The 17,238-nt window shown below is 49.5% G+C and overlaps 1 protein-coding gene across 1 annotated transcript; it reads right to left on the bottom strand.

Annotated features, from left to right (window-relative positions):
* Positions 1 to 201: 201 nt before the first annotated feature.
* Positions 202 to 4,142, bottom strand: LOC100092517 (olfactory receptor 52D1-like). The gene is given in 4 exon segments (XM_029065994.1): positions 202 to 212; positions 324 to 587; positions 590 to 1,394; positions 4,137 to 4,142. Coding segments are annotated over 4 exon segments (1,086 nt in total).
* Between the last annotated feature and the right edge of the window lie 13,096 nt (positions 4,143 to 17,238).

Raw genomic sequence — 17,238 nt, 5'->3', positions numbered from 1 at the left:
AGAAAGGTAAAACTAAACCATTCTCCCTCAGCAGAAAGTAAACATTTAACAAACACCATAATTCTTCTTCTTATTATTTGGCAACTGTTGACCCAGCAGGCAGATCTGCAAGAGAGAAATCTGACAATGAGCCACAATTCAATCAGAAGGAAGGTCATTAAATGTGATTCAATCATTTTTGTCTCTTTCCCATTGTAGGCTTCACAGGGCATCTGGGAGACGGCAATAAAGAGGCAATGCCCAATGTGGAGTGGCTGACTGGATGTCAAACAATCTTTTGGGATGTGTCCGTGTTTGCCCTGCAGCCTCCTCAGGGGTCTCACGTCTCTCGGGTGATGACGTCTCCCTGGGGCACTTTGCTGGAACTGATGGTAGTAGCGAGGGGGTGTGCGGGGCCCCGAGGGGGTGTGGGGGGCCCTCGCTCTTCCCCAGGATTAGAGTCAGGATCCTCCGGCGGATGTGCTGGGTGTTAACGCCAAACACCAGTGGGTTGAGCACAGGGGGCAAAAGGAGGTAGAGGATGGCCACGAAAACGTGAACCTGAGGTGGCACCCAGTGACCAAAGCAGTGGGTGAGGAAGGAGAAGCCCGGATGTAGAAGACCACGATGACACACACGTGGGAACCACAGGTGCTGAAGGCCTTGAGTTGGGCATCCTGTGAAGGCAAGTGGAGAACAGTATGGGGGATGAAGCCATAAGAAAAGTCAGTGAGCACAGTATCCACCCCCATGCCCCAGAGTGCAACCGTCAGGCCGTAGATGATGTTGATCTTGATGTTGGCACGTGCCAACTTGGCAAGGCCCGTGTGCTCGCAGTGGGTGCGGGAGATCACATGATGTCCACAGAATGGCAATCGGTGGATCAGGATGATGAACGGAATGACGACGACTAGACTTCGGGATATGCAGGCCACTGTGATCTTTCCAGTGACACCGGGGCTGAGGATGGACGAGTAGTGTAGCGGGCGGCAGATGGCCACGAAGCGATCAAAGGCCACGGCCAGCGGAACGCCTGATTCAGTGGCAAAAACAGCCCGGATGAAGAACATCTGAGTGAGGCAACCATGGAAGGAGATGGGCTGGGCCCAAAACCAGAAGATGGCCAGCATCTTGGGCAAGGTGGTGGAGCAAAGCACCAGGTCTGTAAATGAGAGGATGCAGAGGAAGAGGTACATGGGCTCGTGGAGGGTCTCGCCAGAGGTGACGACCAACAGGATGGTGCCACTGCCCAGCAGAGCCGTGATGTACGTGGAGCAGAGGGCAATGGAGATCCAGATGTGCTGCTCCTCCATCCCAGGGATGCCCAACAGGAGGAACGTGGAGAGACGGAAGCTAGTAGTGTTTGCAATTGACACGGTGACCTGGTTCTGTTCTTCGAAGGAATGCCCCAAGCGCTGCAGTCAGCAATGAGCCCAAGAGCAGAAGTCACAGGCTTTTTATAATGTTGGTATTTGTTAAGCGCTTACTATGTGCCGAGCACTGTTCTAAGCGCTGGGGTAGACACACGGGAATCAGGTTGTCCCACGTGGGGCTCCCGGTCTTAATCCCCATTTTACAGACGAGGTAACTGAGGCACCGAGAAGTCAAGTGACTTGCCCAAAGTCACACAGCTGACGAGTGGCCGAGCCGGGATTCGAACCCATGACCTCTGACTCCAAAGCCCGTGCTCTTTCCACTGAGCCACGCTTTTTATCTTTCTCATCCTCTGTGGGACAGATGTCAAAGTATTCAGCCAACATCCAGTTGTGAAAATTAGAGCAAGGACTACTAAAACCCCCACTCTTTCAACTTGCCCTGCCCCAGGAACCCCTCCAGGACCTTCAGGGAGACCCATGGGCTCTTGGGCGGGGGGGGCATCCGCTGGGAATGGGATCGGGATTTTTGGTATGAAGCTCCATTCGTTCATTCAATAGTATTTATTGAGCGCTTACTATGTGCAGAGCACTGTACTAAGCGCTTGGGATGAACAAGTCGGCAACGGATAGAGACGGTCCCTGCCGTTTGACGGGCTCACGGTCTGATCGGGGGAGACGGACGGACGAGAACGATGGCGATAAATAGAGTCGAGGGGAAGAACATCTCGTAAAAACCGATGGCAACTAAATAGAATCGAGGCGATGTACATTTCATTAACAGAATAGGTATCGGTGCCAGAATTCCCATGTGATCGTAAAATATAGCGGCTGCTCCGAGCAAGTCCTGGAACCTCCATTTAAGGGGCTGGGGTTGCTGTGTTCAAAGCCCTACCGAGAGCTCACCTCCTCCAGGAGGCCTTCCCAGACTGAGCCCTCCCTTTCCCTCTGCTCCTCCCCCCTTTCCCATTCCCCCCTTCTCCTGCCCTCTGCTCTTCCCCCGTTCCTCTCCTCACAGCACTGTGCATATTTGTATATATTATTTATAACTCGATTTATTTTGTTAATGGTGTGTATATTTCCATGATTCTATTTATCTTGATGATATCTACGCCAGAATACTTGCTTTGTTTTGTTCTGTTTTGTTGTCTGTCTCCCCCGTTTAGACTGTGAGCCCGTCGTTGGGCAGGGATTGTCTCTATCTGTTGCCGAATTGTACATTCCAAGTGCTTAGTACAGTGTTCTGCACATAGTAAGCGCTCAATAAATACCACTGAATGAATATCTGTCACTTATTCATTTCTATTAATGTCTGTCCACCCCGGCCCCAACCCCTGACTGTAAGCTTGTTGTGGGCAGGGAATCTGTTTATTGTTGTTCTGTCCTCTCCCGAGAGCTTAGTTCAGTGCTCTGCACACAGTAAGTGCTCAATAAATACGACTGAATGAACGAGTGACTGTGAGCCCCATGTGGGTCAGGGATTGTGTTCAACCTGATGACCTCGTATCTACCCCAGCACTAAGAACAGTGCTTGGCACATAGTAAGCGCTTTACAAATACCATTAAAAAATATATAGCCACATGACATAGTGGATAAAGCTTGGGCCCGGGAGTCAGAAAGACCTGGGTTCTAATGCCGGCTCCACTTGTCAGCTCTGTGACCTTGGGCAAGTCAGTTGACTTCTCTGTGCCTCAGTTCCCTCATCTGGAAAATGGGGATGGAGACCGTGAGCCCCACCGGGGACAGGGACTGTGTCCAAACCGATTTGCTTGTGTGCACCCCAGCGCTTAGTACAGTTTCCGGCACATAGTAAGTGTTTAACAAACACCATAATTATTATCATTATTATTCTTATTATTAATCCCAGCTCCACTTGTCCGCTGAAAACCTTGGGCAGGTCGTTTCGCCTCCCTGGGCCTCCCTCAGCCGTGCGATGGGGATGAAGCAGCGTGGCTCAGTGGAATAAATCAGGGCTTGGGAGTCAGAGGTCATTGGTTTGAATCCCGGCTCTGCCCCTTGTCAGCTGTGTGACTGTGGGCAGGTCACTTCACTTCTCTGGGCCTCAGTGACCTCATCTGTAAAATGGGGATTAAGACTGTGAGCCCCACGAGGGACAACCTGATTACCCTGTATCTGCCCCAGCTCTTAGAACAGTGCTCGGCACATAGTAAGCGCTTAACAAATACCAACATTATTATTATTCTCTGGGCCTCAGTGACCTCATCTGTAAAATGGGGATTAACCGGGAGGCTTCAGTAGGACAACCTGATGACCCTGTATCTCCCCCAGCGCTTAGAACAGTGCTCTGCACATAGTAAGCCCTTAACAAATACCAACATTATCATTATGAAGACCGCGAGCCTCATGTGGGACAGGGACTGGGTCCAGCCTGATTAGCTGGCTTCTACCCCAGCACTCAGTACAGTGCCTGGCACCTAATAAGCTCTTAACAAATACCATCCCAACAACAACAAAAAGCCCATGCCCCCACAAGCCAGCCGCTTCTGGCCGTCGTCTCCCGGAGAGAAATCCAAAGGGCCGCAGCTGGTGAGAGAGAGCCTTTTATTGTTTCTCCAGGGTGAGCTAGAATTTGGCTCCCAGGCCGGAGGAATGCGGGAAGGGTTCGGAGCTAAGGAGAATAGCAGCCCCGCTGGAAAACAATCTCCTCCGCCAGGTCCGTTACGCCGAACCCTGGAGCTGAGAGGCAGGAAGCAGGCGGGTAGAGCCAGGCTACTTCAGGTGAGGGGGGCTCCAGAGGATGGGGAAGGCGCCCACCCACCTACCGACATGTCTAATCCACCCCCCGGTGAAGAGCCAATCTCTTAGTCCAGTGCTTTGCTCACAGTAAGCACTCAATAAATAATAATAATAATAATGTTGGTATTTTCAATGATAATAATAGTGTTAATAATAATAATAATCATTCATTCAATAGTATTTATTGAGCGCTTACTCTGTGCAGAGCACCTTACTAAGCGCTTGGGATGAACAAGTCGGCAACAGATAGAGACGGTCCCTGCCGTTGGACGGGCTTACGGTCTGATCGGGGGAGACGGACAGAGGAGAACGATGGCGATAGATAGAGTCGAGGGGAAGAACGTCTCGTAAAAATAATAATAATGTTGGTATCTGTTAAGCGCTTACTATGTGCCAAGCACTGTTCTAAGCGCTGGGGTAGACATAGGGGAATCGGGTTGTCCCACGTGGGGCGCACAGTCTTAATCCCCATTTTACGGATGAGGGAACTGAGGCACAGAGAAGTGAAGTGACCTGCCCACAGTCACCCAGCCGACAAGGGGCAGAGCTGGGATTCGAACTCATGAGCCCTGACTCCAAAGCCCACGCTCTTTCCACTGAGCCATGGTATTTATTAAGCGCTTACTATGTGCCGAGCACTGTTCTAAGCGCTAGGGTAGACAGGGGGGAATCAGGTCGTCCCACGTGGGGCTCACGGTCTTCATCCCCATTTTACAGATGAGGTAACGCAGGCACAGAGAAGTGAAGTGACTTGCCCACAGTCACACAGCTGACAAGTGGCGGACCTGGGATTCGAACCCATGACCTCTGACTCCAAAGCCGTGCTCTTTCCACTGAGCCACGCTGCTTCTCTTTTTAAGCGCTTACTATGTGCTGAGCACTGTTCTAAGCGCTGGGGGAGATACAGGGTCATCAGGTGGTCCCACGTGAGGCTCATAGTCTTCATCCCCATTTTCCAGATGAGGGAACTGAGGCCCAGAGAAGTGGAGCGGCTTGCGCGAGGTCTCACAGCTGACAGGTGGCGGAGCCGGGATTAGAACCCATGACCTCTGGCTCCTAAACCCGGGCTCTTGCTCCAAGACGCCTTCCCTCTCTTCTTTCCTCTTCTCCCTCTCCCTTCCACGTCGCCCCGACTCGCTCCCTTTATTTATCCCCCCTCCCGCACCCGCTTAGGTCCATCTCCCTCATTCATGCAGACAAGCAGCGTGGTTTAGTGGAGAGAGTCTCGGCTTGGGAGTCAGAGGAGGTGGGTTCTAATCCCGGCTCCGCCACCTGTCTGCTGTGTGACCTGGGGCAAGCCACTTCACTTCTCTGAGCCTCGGTGACCTCATCTGGAAAATGGGGATGAAGACTGGGAGCCCCACGTGGGACAACCTGATGACCCTGCATCTACCCCCAGTGCTCAGAACAGTGCTTGGCACATAGGAAGCACTCAACAAACATGATAATTATTGTTATATTATTATTTATTTCTATTAATGTCTATCTGCCCCTCTGGACTGTAAATTCACTATGGGCAGGGAAACTGCTCGTTTGTTGTTCTACTGTGCCCTCCCAAGGGCTTAAAACAGTGCTCTGCACACAATAAATAGGACTGAATGAATAAGAGAAGCAGCGTGGCTCAGTGGCAAGAGCCCGGGCTTGGGAGTAAGAGGTCATGGGTTCGAATCCCAGCTCTGCCACGTGTCAGCTGGGTGACTGTGGGCAAGTCACTTCACTTCTCTGTGCTTCAGTTCCCTCATCTGTAAAATGGGGATTAACTGTGAGCCTCACGTGGGACAACCTGATGGCCCTGGATCTCCCCCAGCGCTTAGAACAGTGCTCTGCACTTAGTAAGCCCTCAACAAATGCCAACATTATTATTATTATTGATATGATGATTAATCAAACAGGGCTGCATGAAAACGATTCTTCTTTCCTCCTACTCCCTTCTGCGTCGCCCTGACTTGCTCCTTCTATTCATCCCCCCTCCCAGCCCCGCACCGCTTACGTCCACATCCCTCATTTATTCATCTTTATTATGTCTGTCTCTCCCTCTAGACCATAAGCTTGTTGTGGGCCGGGAATGTAATCGTCTATTGTTGTATTATGCTCTCCCAAGTGCTTAGTACAGTGCTCTGCACACTGTAAGCGCTCAAATAATATGATTGAATGAATGGACATGGTATTCAGCGGGGGGGTTAAACCAATAAGCAGCCTGGTTTAGTTCATTCAATTCATTCAATAGTCTTTATTGAGCACTTACTATGTGCAGAGCACTGTACTAAGCGCTTGGAATGGACAATTCGGCAACAGATAGAGACCATCCCCGCCCAGTGACGGGCTCACAGTCTAAACAATGGAAAGAGCGCAGGTTTGGGAGTCGGAGGGCGTGGGTTCTAATCCCGGCTCCACCACTTATTAGCTGTGTGACTTTGGGCAAGTCACTTCACCTCTCTGGGCCTCAGTTTCCTCATTGTAAAATGGGGATGAAGACTGTGAGCCCCACTTAGACCACCTGATTACCTTGTATCTACCCCAGGACCTGGAACAGTGCTTGGCAAATAGTAAGCACTTAAATGACAACATTATTATTATTATAATTACATTATAACATAGTTATATTGTTATACTCTATGTAGTTATAAAATAATGTAGTTACGTTTTTTATATTAATGTCTGCCTCCCCCTCTAGACTGTAAATTAGTTGCGGGCAGAGAATGGAGCTCGCAGTCTCAATCCCTATTTTATAGATGAGGGAACTGAGGCCCGGAGAAGGGAAATGACTTGTCCAAGGTCAGCCAGAGGGCAAGTGGAATTAGAACCCAAGGTCCTTCTAACTCCCAGGCCCAGGCTCTGTCCCCTAGACCCTGCTGCTTCTACTGCTGTCATGTCAGCTCACAGCTTCGACTTAAAATATCGGCCTTAATGGGAGTTGAGAAGCAGCTCAAGCCTAGCAGCTACAGCCCGGGCCAGGGAGTTAGCAGGACTTGGGTTCTAATCCCGGCTCTACTATTTGTCCGCTGGATGACCTCGGGCCAGTCACTTCACTTCCCTGGGCCTCAGTTCCCTCATCCGCAAAATGGGGATTAAGGCTGTGAGTCTCATGTGGGACGGGGACTGTGTCCCATCTGATCATCCTGTATCTACCCCGGCGCTTAGTACAGTGCCTGGCACAGAGTAAGTGCTTCACAGATACCATTTAAAAAAATTTTTAAATCCCAGCTCTGCCTGCTGTGTGACCTCGGGCAAATCATTTAACTCTTCTGTGCCTCAGTTTCCTCATCTGTAAAATGGGGATCCGATTCCTGTTCTACCTCCTACGTAGATTGTGAGCCTCATGTGGGACAGGGACTGTGCCCACCTTGATTCTCTTGTATCTACACCACTGCTTGACACACAGTAACGATCTGGGTTCTAGTCCTGGTTCCACCACGTGTCTGCTGTGTGACTTTAGGCAAGTCAATTCACTTCTCCGGGCCTCAGTTCCCTCATCAGTAAAATGGGGATTAAGCCCGTGAGCCCCATGTGGGACAGGGACTGTGTCCAGCCAGCTGACCTTGTATCTACCCTAGCGCTTAGGAGAGGGCCCGGCACATAGTAAGTGCCTAACAAATACCATTTTAAAAAATGAACGAAAACCACAATAATAAGGCCGGTTAATCCCGGTTCTTTCACCACTAGCGCTGTGTTCGGCAAGAGAGAAGACAGCTCTCCTTGGCCTAAAGTTCCAGCATTACGTTGTGGCTGAAGAATGCAGAATTGTTTTGGAGACACAGATCCAGATTCCTGGGGAGAGAATATCAAGGCTGCCTCTTAGGAAAGTTCTGCAGAGCCCAGAGCTGCCTTGATGACCACCAGACCCTCCACCAAAGGGGGAAAAGGGAATTTTAAGAAAGGAAACTTGCTCCTGGGTCACTGCGATTCCTTCCCTACCCTCCAGTCCGGCCTGAACTCAGCAATATCCCAGATTTCCTGACCTCAGCTACATTCTTGGGCTGCGGGAGCCAAAAAGGGTGAGAGCCAAAAAGAGAGAACGAGGGAAAGGGGGAAACAAAATAAAATCAAATAAACCCGAGAAGGGTCCGTAGCTCCATGAAAAACATCTCTGCCCCCAACGCTCAAGTTAGGAAATCCGGATCAATCCCTATGGGCCCCGGAGCTTTACCGACTCGCAAGCTCAGTCCGGCTGGGAGCTTCCTTGGATCCTGCTCATTTCCAGAGATGAAACCACGATTTCCAGCAGAGAGAGGTGTGAGAGGAGGGGAAGGAGCGTGCTTGAATAATACATACCCTCGCAGCCAGAGCGGGACATTTTTGTGGAAATTAGGCATTGCAAAATCCCCCAAGAAACAACGCAGCGTAATTGACCACATCTGGTCCGTGGCAAGAGTAGTCATCCCCGCATCCTCTCTGCCTCCCCGGCCCCCAGGCAGCCTCGTCTTGCTCTTGGTCAGACCGTGGCACAGATGAGAGCTTGCCATTCATTCATTCATTCATTCATTCATCCAGTGGTATCTATTGAGCGCTTACTGTGTGCCGAGCGCCGTACGAAGCGCTCGGGAGAGTCTAATACAGCAAGGTTGAAGTCCAGAGAAGCAGCATGGTGTAGTGGATAGAGCCGGGGCCTGGTAGTCAGAAGGCTCTGATGCCGGCTCTGCCCAGTTGTCTGCTTTGTGTGACCTTGGGCAAGTCGTTTCACTTCTCTGGGCCTCAGTTACCTTATCTGTCAAGTAGGGATGAATAATAATAATAATATTTATTATAATAATAATAATGATATTTTGTCAGCTCTATGTGCCAGTCACTGAACTAAGCACTGGGGTAGATACAAGATCATCAGGTTGGACTCAGTCTGTATCCCATTTGGGATTCACAGTCTCAGTCCCCCTTTTAATAATAATAATAATAATAATTGTGGTATTTGTTAAGCACTTACTATGTGCCTCCCATAGGTAGGAGGCCTTCCCACACTGAGCCCTCGCTTTCCCTCTGCTCCTCCTCCCTTCCTCATCGCCCTGACTCCCTCTCTCTGCTCTACCCCCTTCTCCTCTTCAAAGCACTTGTGTATATATATATATATATATATATATATACATATTTATTATTCTATTTATTTTATTGATGATGTGCATTTATCTATGGTTCTATTCATCTATTTTGATGGTAATGATGCCTGTCTACTTGTTTTGCTGTTTCCCCCTTCTAGACCGTGAGCCCATTGTTCGGTAGGAATTGTCTCTATGTCCCCCAATTGTACTTTCCAAGCGCTTAGTACAATGCTCTGCACAGAGTAAGCGCTCAATAAATACAACTGAATGAATGAATGAATGTGTCAGTCCCTGTACTAAGCATTGGGGTAGATATAAGTTTATCAGTTTGGACACAGTCCCTGTCCCACAGTCTCAATCCCCATTTTACAAATGAGATAAATGAAACCCAGAGAAGTGAAATGACTCACCCAAGATCAAAGAGCAGACAAGTGGCAGAGGCAGGATTAGAACCCATGATCTTCTGACTCTCAGCCCTGTGCTCGATCCACTGTGCTGCTACAGCTGAGGTAACTGAGGCCCAGAGAGGTGAAGTAACTTGCCCACGAGAAGCAGCGTGGCTTAGTGGAAAGAGCCCGGGCTTGGGAGTCGGGGGTCGTGGGTTCTAATCCCGGCTCAGCCACTTGTCTGCTGTGTGTGACCTTGGGCAAGTCACTTCATTTCTCTGTGCCTCAATTACCTCCTCTGTAAAAATGGGGATCAAAAAATGTGAGCCCAATTGGGACAATCAGATAACCCTGTATCAACCCCAGTGCTTAGAACAGTGCTCTGCACATAGTAAGTGCTTAACAAATACCATAATTATTATTATTATTATTGCCCAAGGTCACACAGCAGACAATTGGAGGAGCTGGAATTCAAACCCATGATCTTCTGACCCCCAGGCCGGGGGTTTACCCACTCCGCCATTCTGTGAGCCTCATGTGGGACAGCAACTGTGTCCAACCTAATTAGCTTCTTTCTGCCCAGAGCTTAGAACGGTGCTTGACACATAGTAAGTGCTTATTCTATTTATTTTATTAATGATGTGTAGATATCTATAATTCTATTTCTCTATTCTGATGTTATTGATGCCTTTCTACTTGTTCTGTTTTGCTGTCTCCCCCACTTCTAGACTGTGAGTCCGTCGTTGGGTAGGGATGGTCTCTATCCGTTGCTGAATTGTACTTTCCAAGCGCTTAGTACAGTGCTCTGCACACAGTAAGCGCTCAATCAATACAATTAAATGAATAAATGATGGATTGAGGACGCTAACCTGGTTCCTCAAATAGAGGTCAGAGGACGACTAAATTTAGTATCAGGAGCCTGAAAGGACCCAGACGGCTTCTCTCTCTCCCTCCCGCTCCCTTCTTTTCTCTTTGCCTCCCTCTCTATTTCTCTGTCTCTATCTCTCTGTGCTTATGTCTCTGTTTACTAATAATAGTAGTAATAATATTGGTATTTGTTAAGCGCTCACTAGGTGCCAACCACTGTTCTAATCGTTGAGGGAGATCCAAGGTAATCAGGTTGTCCCAGGTGGGGCTCCCACTCTTCATCTCCATTTGACAGATGAGGGAACTGAGGCACAGAGAAGTGAAGTGACTCACACAGCTCTGTCGCTCTCCTTCTCTCTGTTTCTTCTGCTGTTTCTCTCTCCCTCTCTCTCTCAATGACTCTCCCTCTTCCTCCCTCACTGACTCTGTAACTCTTTTTCTCCTCTCTCAGTGTCTCTGCCTCCCTCCTTCTCTTTCTCTTTCACTGTCTCTCCCTCTTGTTCTCTCACTGACTCTCTCTCTACGTCCCTGTCTCTCTCTCCCTCTCAGTATCTCTGTCCCTCTGTGTCTCTGTCCATCCCTCTCTTTCCCTTTCACTGTCTCTCCCTCTCTCTCTCACTGACTCTTTATGTCTCTGTCTCTCTCTTCCCCTCACTGTATCTCTGTCTCCTTCCCTCTCTCTTTCTCTTTCTCTATCTCTCCCTCTCTCACTGACTTTCTCATTATGTCTCTGTCTCTCTCTTCTCCTCACTGTATCTCTATCTCCTTCCCTCTCTCTTTCCCTTTCTCTATCTCTCCCTCTCCCTCTCACTCTTTATGTCTCTGTCTCTCTCTTCCCCTCACTGTGTCTCTGTCTCCCTCCCTCTCTCTTTCTCTTTCTCTCCCTCTCTTTCCCTCTCACTGACTCTCTAAGTCTCTGTCTCTCTCTTCCCCTCACTGTATCCCTGTCTCTTTCCCTCTTTCTCTTTCTCTCCCTCTCTCACTTTCTCTCTCTTTATGTCTCTGTCTCTCTCTTCCCCTCACTGTATCTCTGTCTCCTTCCCTCTCTCTTTCTCTGTCTCTCCCTCTCTCACTGACTCTCTCTTAATGTCTCTGTCTCTCTCTTCCTCTCACTGTATCTCTGTCTCCTTCCCTCTCTCTTTATCTCTCCCTCTCCTTCTCTCTCACTGACTCTCTCTCTATGTCTCTGGCTCTCTTTTCCCCCCACTGTATCTCCATCTTCTTCCCTCTCCTTTTCCCTCTCTTTCTCTCTCACTGACTCTCTCTACATCTCTGTTTCTCTCTCTGAATCTCTGTCTCGCCATCTCTCTCTATTTCTGTCTCCCTCCCTCTCCTTTTCGCTGTCTCTTTTGACTATCTCTATGTCTCTGTTTCTCTCTCCCTTTCTCTGTGTCTGTCTCTCCCTCTCTCTGTGCCTCTGTCTCCCTCTTTCTCTTTCACTGTCTCTCCCGCTCTCTCTCCTGACTCTCCCTCTTTCTCTTTCACCGTCTCTCCCCTCTCACTGACTCTCCTTCTCTCTGTGTCTCTGTCTCCTTCTCTTTCATTCTCCCCCTCTCTTTCTCTCTCTCTCTCTCCCTCTTTTTCCTTCTCCCTCTCTTTCTTTCTCCATCCCTCCCACCTCCTCCCCCATCCAACATCTGCCTGCCTCCAGGCTGGGAAAGATGCAGAGCAAGGCACGAGGTCTCGAAGCCACTGGAAGCAAAAATTCTTTTCACATTTCCAAGCGTCCCGGCCAATGCCGTCTAATAAGAGAGAGCAGCATCTCCTGGCAGCTGGCTCCTTTGGCTTCTCGAGAGACCCCCGGGCGAGAGGGAGCCAGCCAGCGGGTGGAAAGCTTGGACCTGGGCCTTCTCTGCAGGGATGAAGCCTCCCACCTGCTCCGGCAGGCCTCGGCCCCGACCAACCCAAGGTCTCAAGGTCCCTTCCTGCTGTCTCGGGGGCTGGGCTGCCCTGGGGCCGGGCCCGGAGTAATTATCATCATCATCATCCTCATCATAATATTTGTTCATTCATTCCTTCATTCCTTCCATCGTACTTCTAGCCTGGGAGCCAGTTGTCGGGAAGGGATTGTCTCTGTTGCCAAACTGTACTTTCCTACCTCTTAATTTTCATTCAATCGTATTTACTGAGCGCTTACTATGTGCAGAGCACTGTACTAAGCACTTGGAACATACAATTTAGCAACCGATAGAGACACTCCCTGCCCAATGACGGGCTTGCAGTCTAAACGGGTTCACAGTACAGTGCTCTGCACACCGTAAGCGCTCAATAAATACGATTGAGTGAATGAATGAGTTTATTGAGCGCTTACCGGGGGCAGAGCATTGGACTAAGCGCTTGGGAGAGTACCATACAACATTAAACAGCGGCATTCCCTGCCTGCAACAGGCTTACAGTCTAGAAGGGAGGAGACAGTCTAGAAGGGAGGAGATAGACATCAATACCAATAAATGAAATGACAGATATGGACGTGAGTGGTTTTCCCGGTCGAGATATGGAAGTAGTTGACCAGTGCCTTCTTCCGTGCAGTAATAATAATAATGTTGGCGTTTGTTAAGCGCCTACTGTGTGCAGAGCACTGTTCTAAGTGCTGGGTAATCAGGTTGTCCCACGTGAGGCTCACAGTTAATCCCCATTTTACACATGAGGTGACTGAGGCCCAGAGAATAATAATAATAATAATGATAATGTTGGCATTTGTTAAGCGCTTACTATGTGCCGAGCACTGTTCTAAGCGCTGGGGTGGACACAGGGGAATCAGGCTGTCCCATGTGGGGCTCACAGTCTTAATCCCATTTTACAGATGAGGTGACTGAGGCCCAGAGAAGTGAAGTGACTTGCCCACAGTCACACAGCTGCCAAGTGGCAGATCCGGGATTCGAACCCATGATCTCTGACTCCCAAGCCCGGGCTCTTTTGTTCACTCGATTATCCGCCTTTGCTTCTTTCCCAGCTGAACACAGCCCAGCAAGAGGAAATGGACTTTGATGCTTCGGCTTACACTTTCCAATTCTTGGTAGCCCTATGCGGCGAAGCTCGAAGCTTCATCAGCCTACGCAAACTCTCTACTCCTTCAATCGCATTTATTGAGCGCTTACGGTGTGCAGAGCACCGTACTAAACACTTGGGAGAGTACAATATAACATCAGACACATTCCCGGCCCACAACGAGCTCACACTCCTGCCCCGATAAGACGTTGATTCATAGGAGAGGGGCCTACACAGTAGTATTCTCCCTCATTCTATGCTTGGGGTACCCGATGAGCGTCCCCACCTAATAATAATAATAGTTGCATTTGTTAAACGTTTCCTATGTGCCAGGCACTGTACTAAGCGCTGGGGTGGGTACAAGCAAATCGGATTGGACACGGTCCCTGTCCCATAAGGGGCTCCCAGGCCGAATCCCCATTTTACAGATGAGGTAATTGAGGCCCAGAGAAGCCGAGGGACTTCCCAAGGTCCCACAGCAGACAGGGAGCGGGATTAGAAACCAGGGCCTTCTGACTCCTAGGCCTGGGCTCTACCCACTAGGCCATTCTGCCTCTTGATAGGCAGCTCTTCCTTTCCTCCTTGGGGGAGAATCAATCGATTAATGGGCTTTATTGAGCGCTTACCGGATACAGCTTTGCGTGGCCTAGCGGAAAGAGCACGAACCTGGGAGTTAGAATAATACTAGTAATATTGTTGGTATCTGTTAAGCGCTTACTACGTGCAGAGCACTGTTCTAAGCACTGGGGGAGATACAGGGGAATGAGGTTGTCCCACGTGAGGCTCACAGTCTTCATCCCCATTTGACAGATGAGGGAACTGAGGCCCAGAGAACTGAAATGACTTGCCCACAGTCACAGAGCTGACAAGGGGCAGAGTCAGGATTCGAACCCATGACCTCTGACTCCAAAGCCCGGGCTCTTTCCACTGAGCCACGCTGCTTCTCTGTGGACCTGCCACTGTGTGACCTTGGGCAAGTCACTTTGCTTCTCTGGGCCTCGGTTCCCTCCTCTGTCGAACAGGGATTAAGACTGTGAACCCGGTGCGGGACAGGGACTTGGGCCAACCCGAATAATTTGTATCTCCTCCAGCGCTTGGAACAGTGCCTGGCACATAGTAAGCGCTTCACAAACACCATATTTATTATTATTACTAAATTCTCAGGAGAGGACAATACAAGAAAAAAGTTGGAAGACACAGTCCAACTGAGCGTGAGCGTGTCACACTGACACTGAGCGTGGCTCAGTGGCAAGAGCCCGGGCTTGGGAGTCAGAAGTCATGGGTTCGAGTCCCGGCTCTGCCATGTCAGCTGTGTGACTGTGGGCAAGTCATTTCACTTCTCTGTGCCTCGGTTACCTCATCTGTAAAATGGGGATTAACTGTGAGCCTCACGTGGGACAACCCGATGACCCTGTATCTCCCCCAGCGCTTAGAACGGTGCTCTGCACAGAGTAAGCACTTAACAAATACCAACATTAACATTATTATTATTCCCTGCCCACAAGGAGCTTACAATCTAGAGGGAGAGAGACATTAATAGAAATAAATGAACGATGAACATAGAAACCCACTTTTCCTCCTCTCCCACTCCCTTCTTCACCGTCCTGACTTGCTCCCTTTGCTCTTCCCCCCTCCCATCCCCTCACCACTTCATTCATTCAATCGTATTTATTGAGCGCTCACTGTGTGCGGAGCACTGTACTATGCGCTTGGAAAGTACAATTCGGCAAATTAGGGACCACTTCTGTCCCTATCTGTCGTTTTATTTCTTTCTGTTCATGTCTCTCTCCCCGCCTCTAGACTGTAAACTCGTGGTGGGCAGGGAATGTGTCTGTTTATTGTTGTAGAGGGCTCTCTCAAGCGCTTAGTACAGTCCTCTGCACACAGTAAGCGCTCAGTAAATACGATCGAATGAATGAACATAAGTGCTGGGGGAATGAACACAGAGGGGGCAATAAAGAGAGCAAATCCAAGCACAGAGGTGATGTAGAAGGGAGGGGGAGAAGCCTGTGTTTCTTTAGCTGCAGATTTATAATAATGTAATAATAATGTTGGTATTTGTTAAGTGCTCACTATGTGTCAAGCACTGTTGTAAGCGCTGGGGGAAATACAAGGTGATCAGGTTGTCCCACGTGGGGCTCACAGTCTTCTTCCCCATTTTCCACATGAGGTCACTGAGGCACAGAGAAATGAAGTGACTTGCCCAAGGTCACACAGCCGACAAGAGGGGGAACCAGGATTGGAACCCACGACCTCTGCCTCCCAAGCCCGGGCTCTTTCCACTGAGCCACGCTGCTTGTCGTAATTTCCACTCCCTTCCTTCCCCAAATAAGAAGCTCCCCGATCGTTTAGACGGTGAGCCCGTCGTTGGGCAGGGATGGTCTCTATCCGTTGCCCAACTGTCCATTCCAAGCGCTCGGTACAGTGCTCTGCACGGAGTAAGCGCTCAATAAATACTATTGAATGAATGAATGAAGTCTATTAATGTCCATCTCCCGCTCTAGACTGTCAGCTCCCTGTGGGCAGGGAATGTGTCTGTGTAGTCTTCTACTGTCCTCTCCCAAGCGTTTAGCCCAGTGCTCTGCGCACAGTGGATACGACTGACTGACTGACTGCTTGCCTCTCTGGCTCCAAAACCCATTCCGCCTCTTCACTCCAATCTCCGTGTTCTGGCAGGGTTTTCCGGGACCCGACAACGGTTTCCAGAAGCTGCAGTCCGACGTGGCAGACGCCTAAAAAATAAAAAAATAACAACAACGATCCAAAACGGTGGAGGAATGTGGGGCATCTTCGAGGGGATGATCCCAGAGCCAAGCTTGGCTGTTTTATAGGTGACACTCGTAAAATCCACTAGCAGGGTTACCGAATCACGGAGCAGATTGAAGGGGGAGAGAGGAGGGGAGCAGCACGGCCTAGCGGGTAGAGCACGGGCCTAGGAGGCAGGAGGTCACGGGTTCAAATCCCACCTCCGCCACTTATATTTGTAATGGCCCTTCTTAAGCGCTTGCAATGTGGCAAGCCCCGGGGTAGATACAAGTTAAGCGGGATGGACTCATTCACTTCATTCATTCAGTAGCATTTATTGAGCGCTTACTACGGGCAGAGCACTGGACTAAGCGGTTGGAATGGACAACTTGGCAACAGATAGAGACCGTCCCTGCCCAGTGACGTGCTCACGGTCTAATCGGGGGGGACAGATGGACAAAAACAAGACAACATCATCACGATAAATAGAATGAAGGGGATGGACACCTCATTAACAAAATAAATAGGGTAATAAAAATAGAGACAAATGAGCACAGTCCGGTCCCTGTCCCACGTAGGGCTCACAGTTTTAATCCCCATTTTACAGATGAGGAAACTGAGGCACCGAGAAGTGAAGTGACCTGCCCAAAGTCACCCAGCTGACAGGTGGCGGAGCCGGGATTAGAACCCGTGACCTCCGACTCCTAAACCCGTGCTCTTTCCACTGAGCCATAAACTCCGTCCGTATGGGACAAAGATTGTGTCCAACCTGATTAACTTACATCTACCCCAGTGCTTAGAAAAGTGCTTGGCACATCGTAAGTGCTCAACAAATATAATAATAATAATAAAAATAATCATAACACTAATGTTTGAACACGGCAAAAATGGGTAGACACAGACTTTCTGTTCACCGAATCCCACAAAACCAAGACCTCGATGTTGGAAGGTGCAAATTCAAAATGTTTATTAGGGATTTCCTCGCTCCTAAAGGCTGTGGTGAAGACAAGATGATCAGATTGAATACAGTTCCTTTCCCACCAGGGGCTCGCAGTTAAAGTAGGAGGGAGAACAGGGATTGAATCCCCATTTTACAGGTGAAGAAACTGAGG

Source organism: Ornithorhynchus anatinus, chromosome 5, assembly GCF_004115215.2.
Source record: "Ornithorhynchus anatinus isolate Pmale09 chromosome 5, mOrnAna1.pri.v4, whole genome shotgun sequence".
Taxonomy (NCBI): Eukaryota; Metazoa; Chordata; class Mammalia; order Monotremata; family Ornithorhynchidae; genus Ornithorhynchus; species Ornithorhynchus anatinus.
The sequence above is the reverse complement of the archived record's forward strand: the minus strand, read 5'-3'. Positions and strand labels throughout refer to the sequence as shown.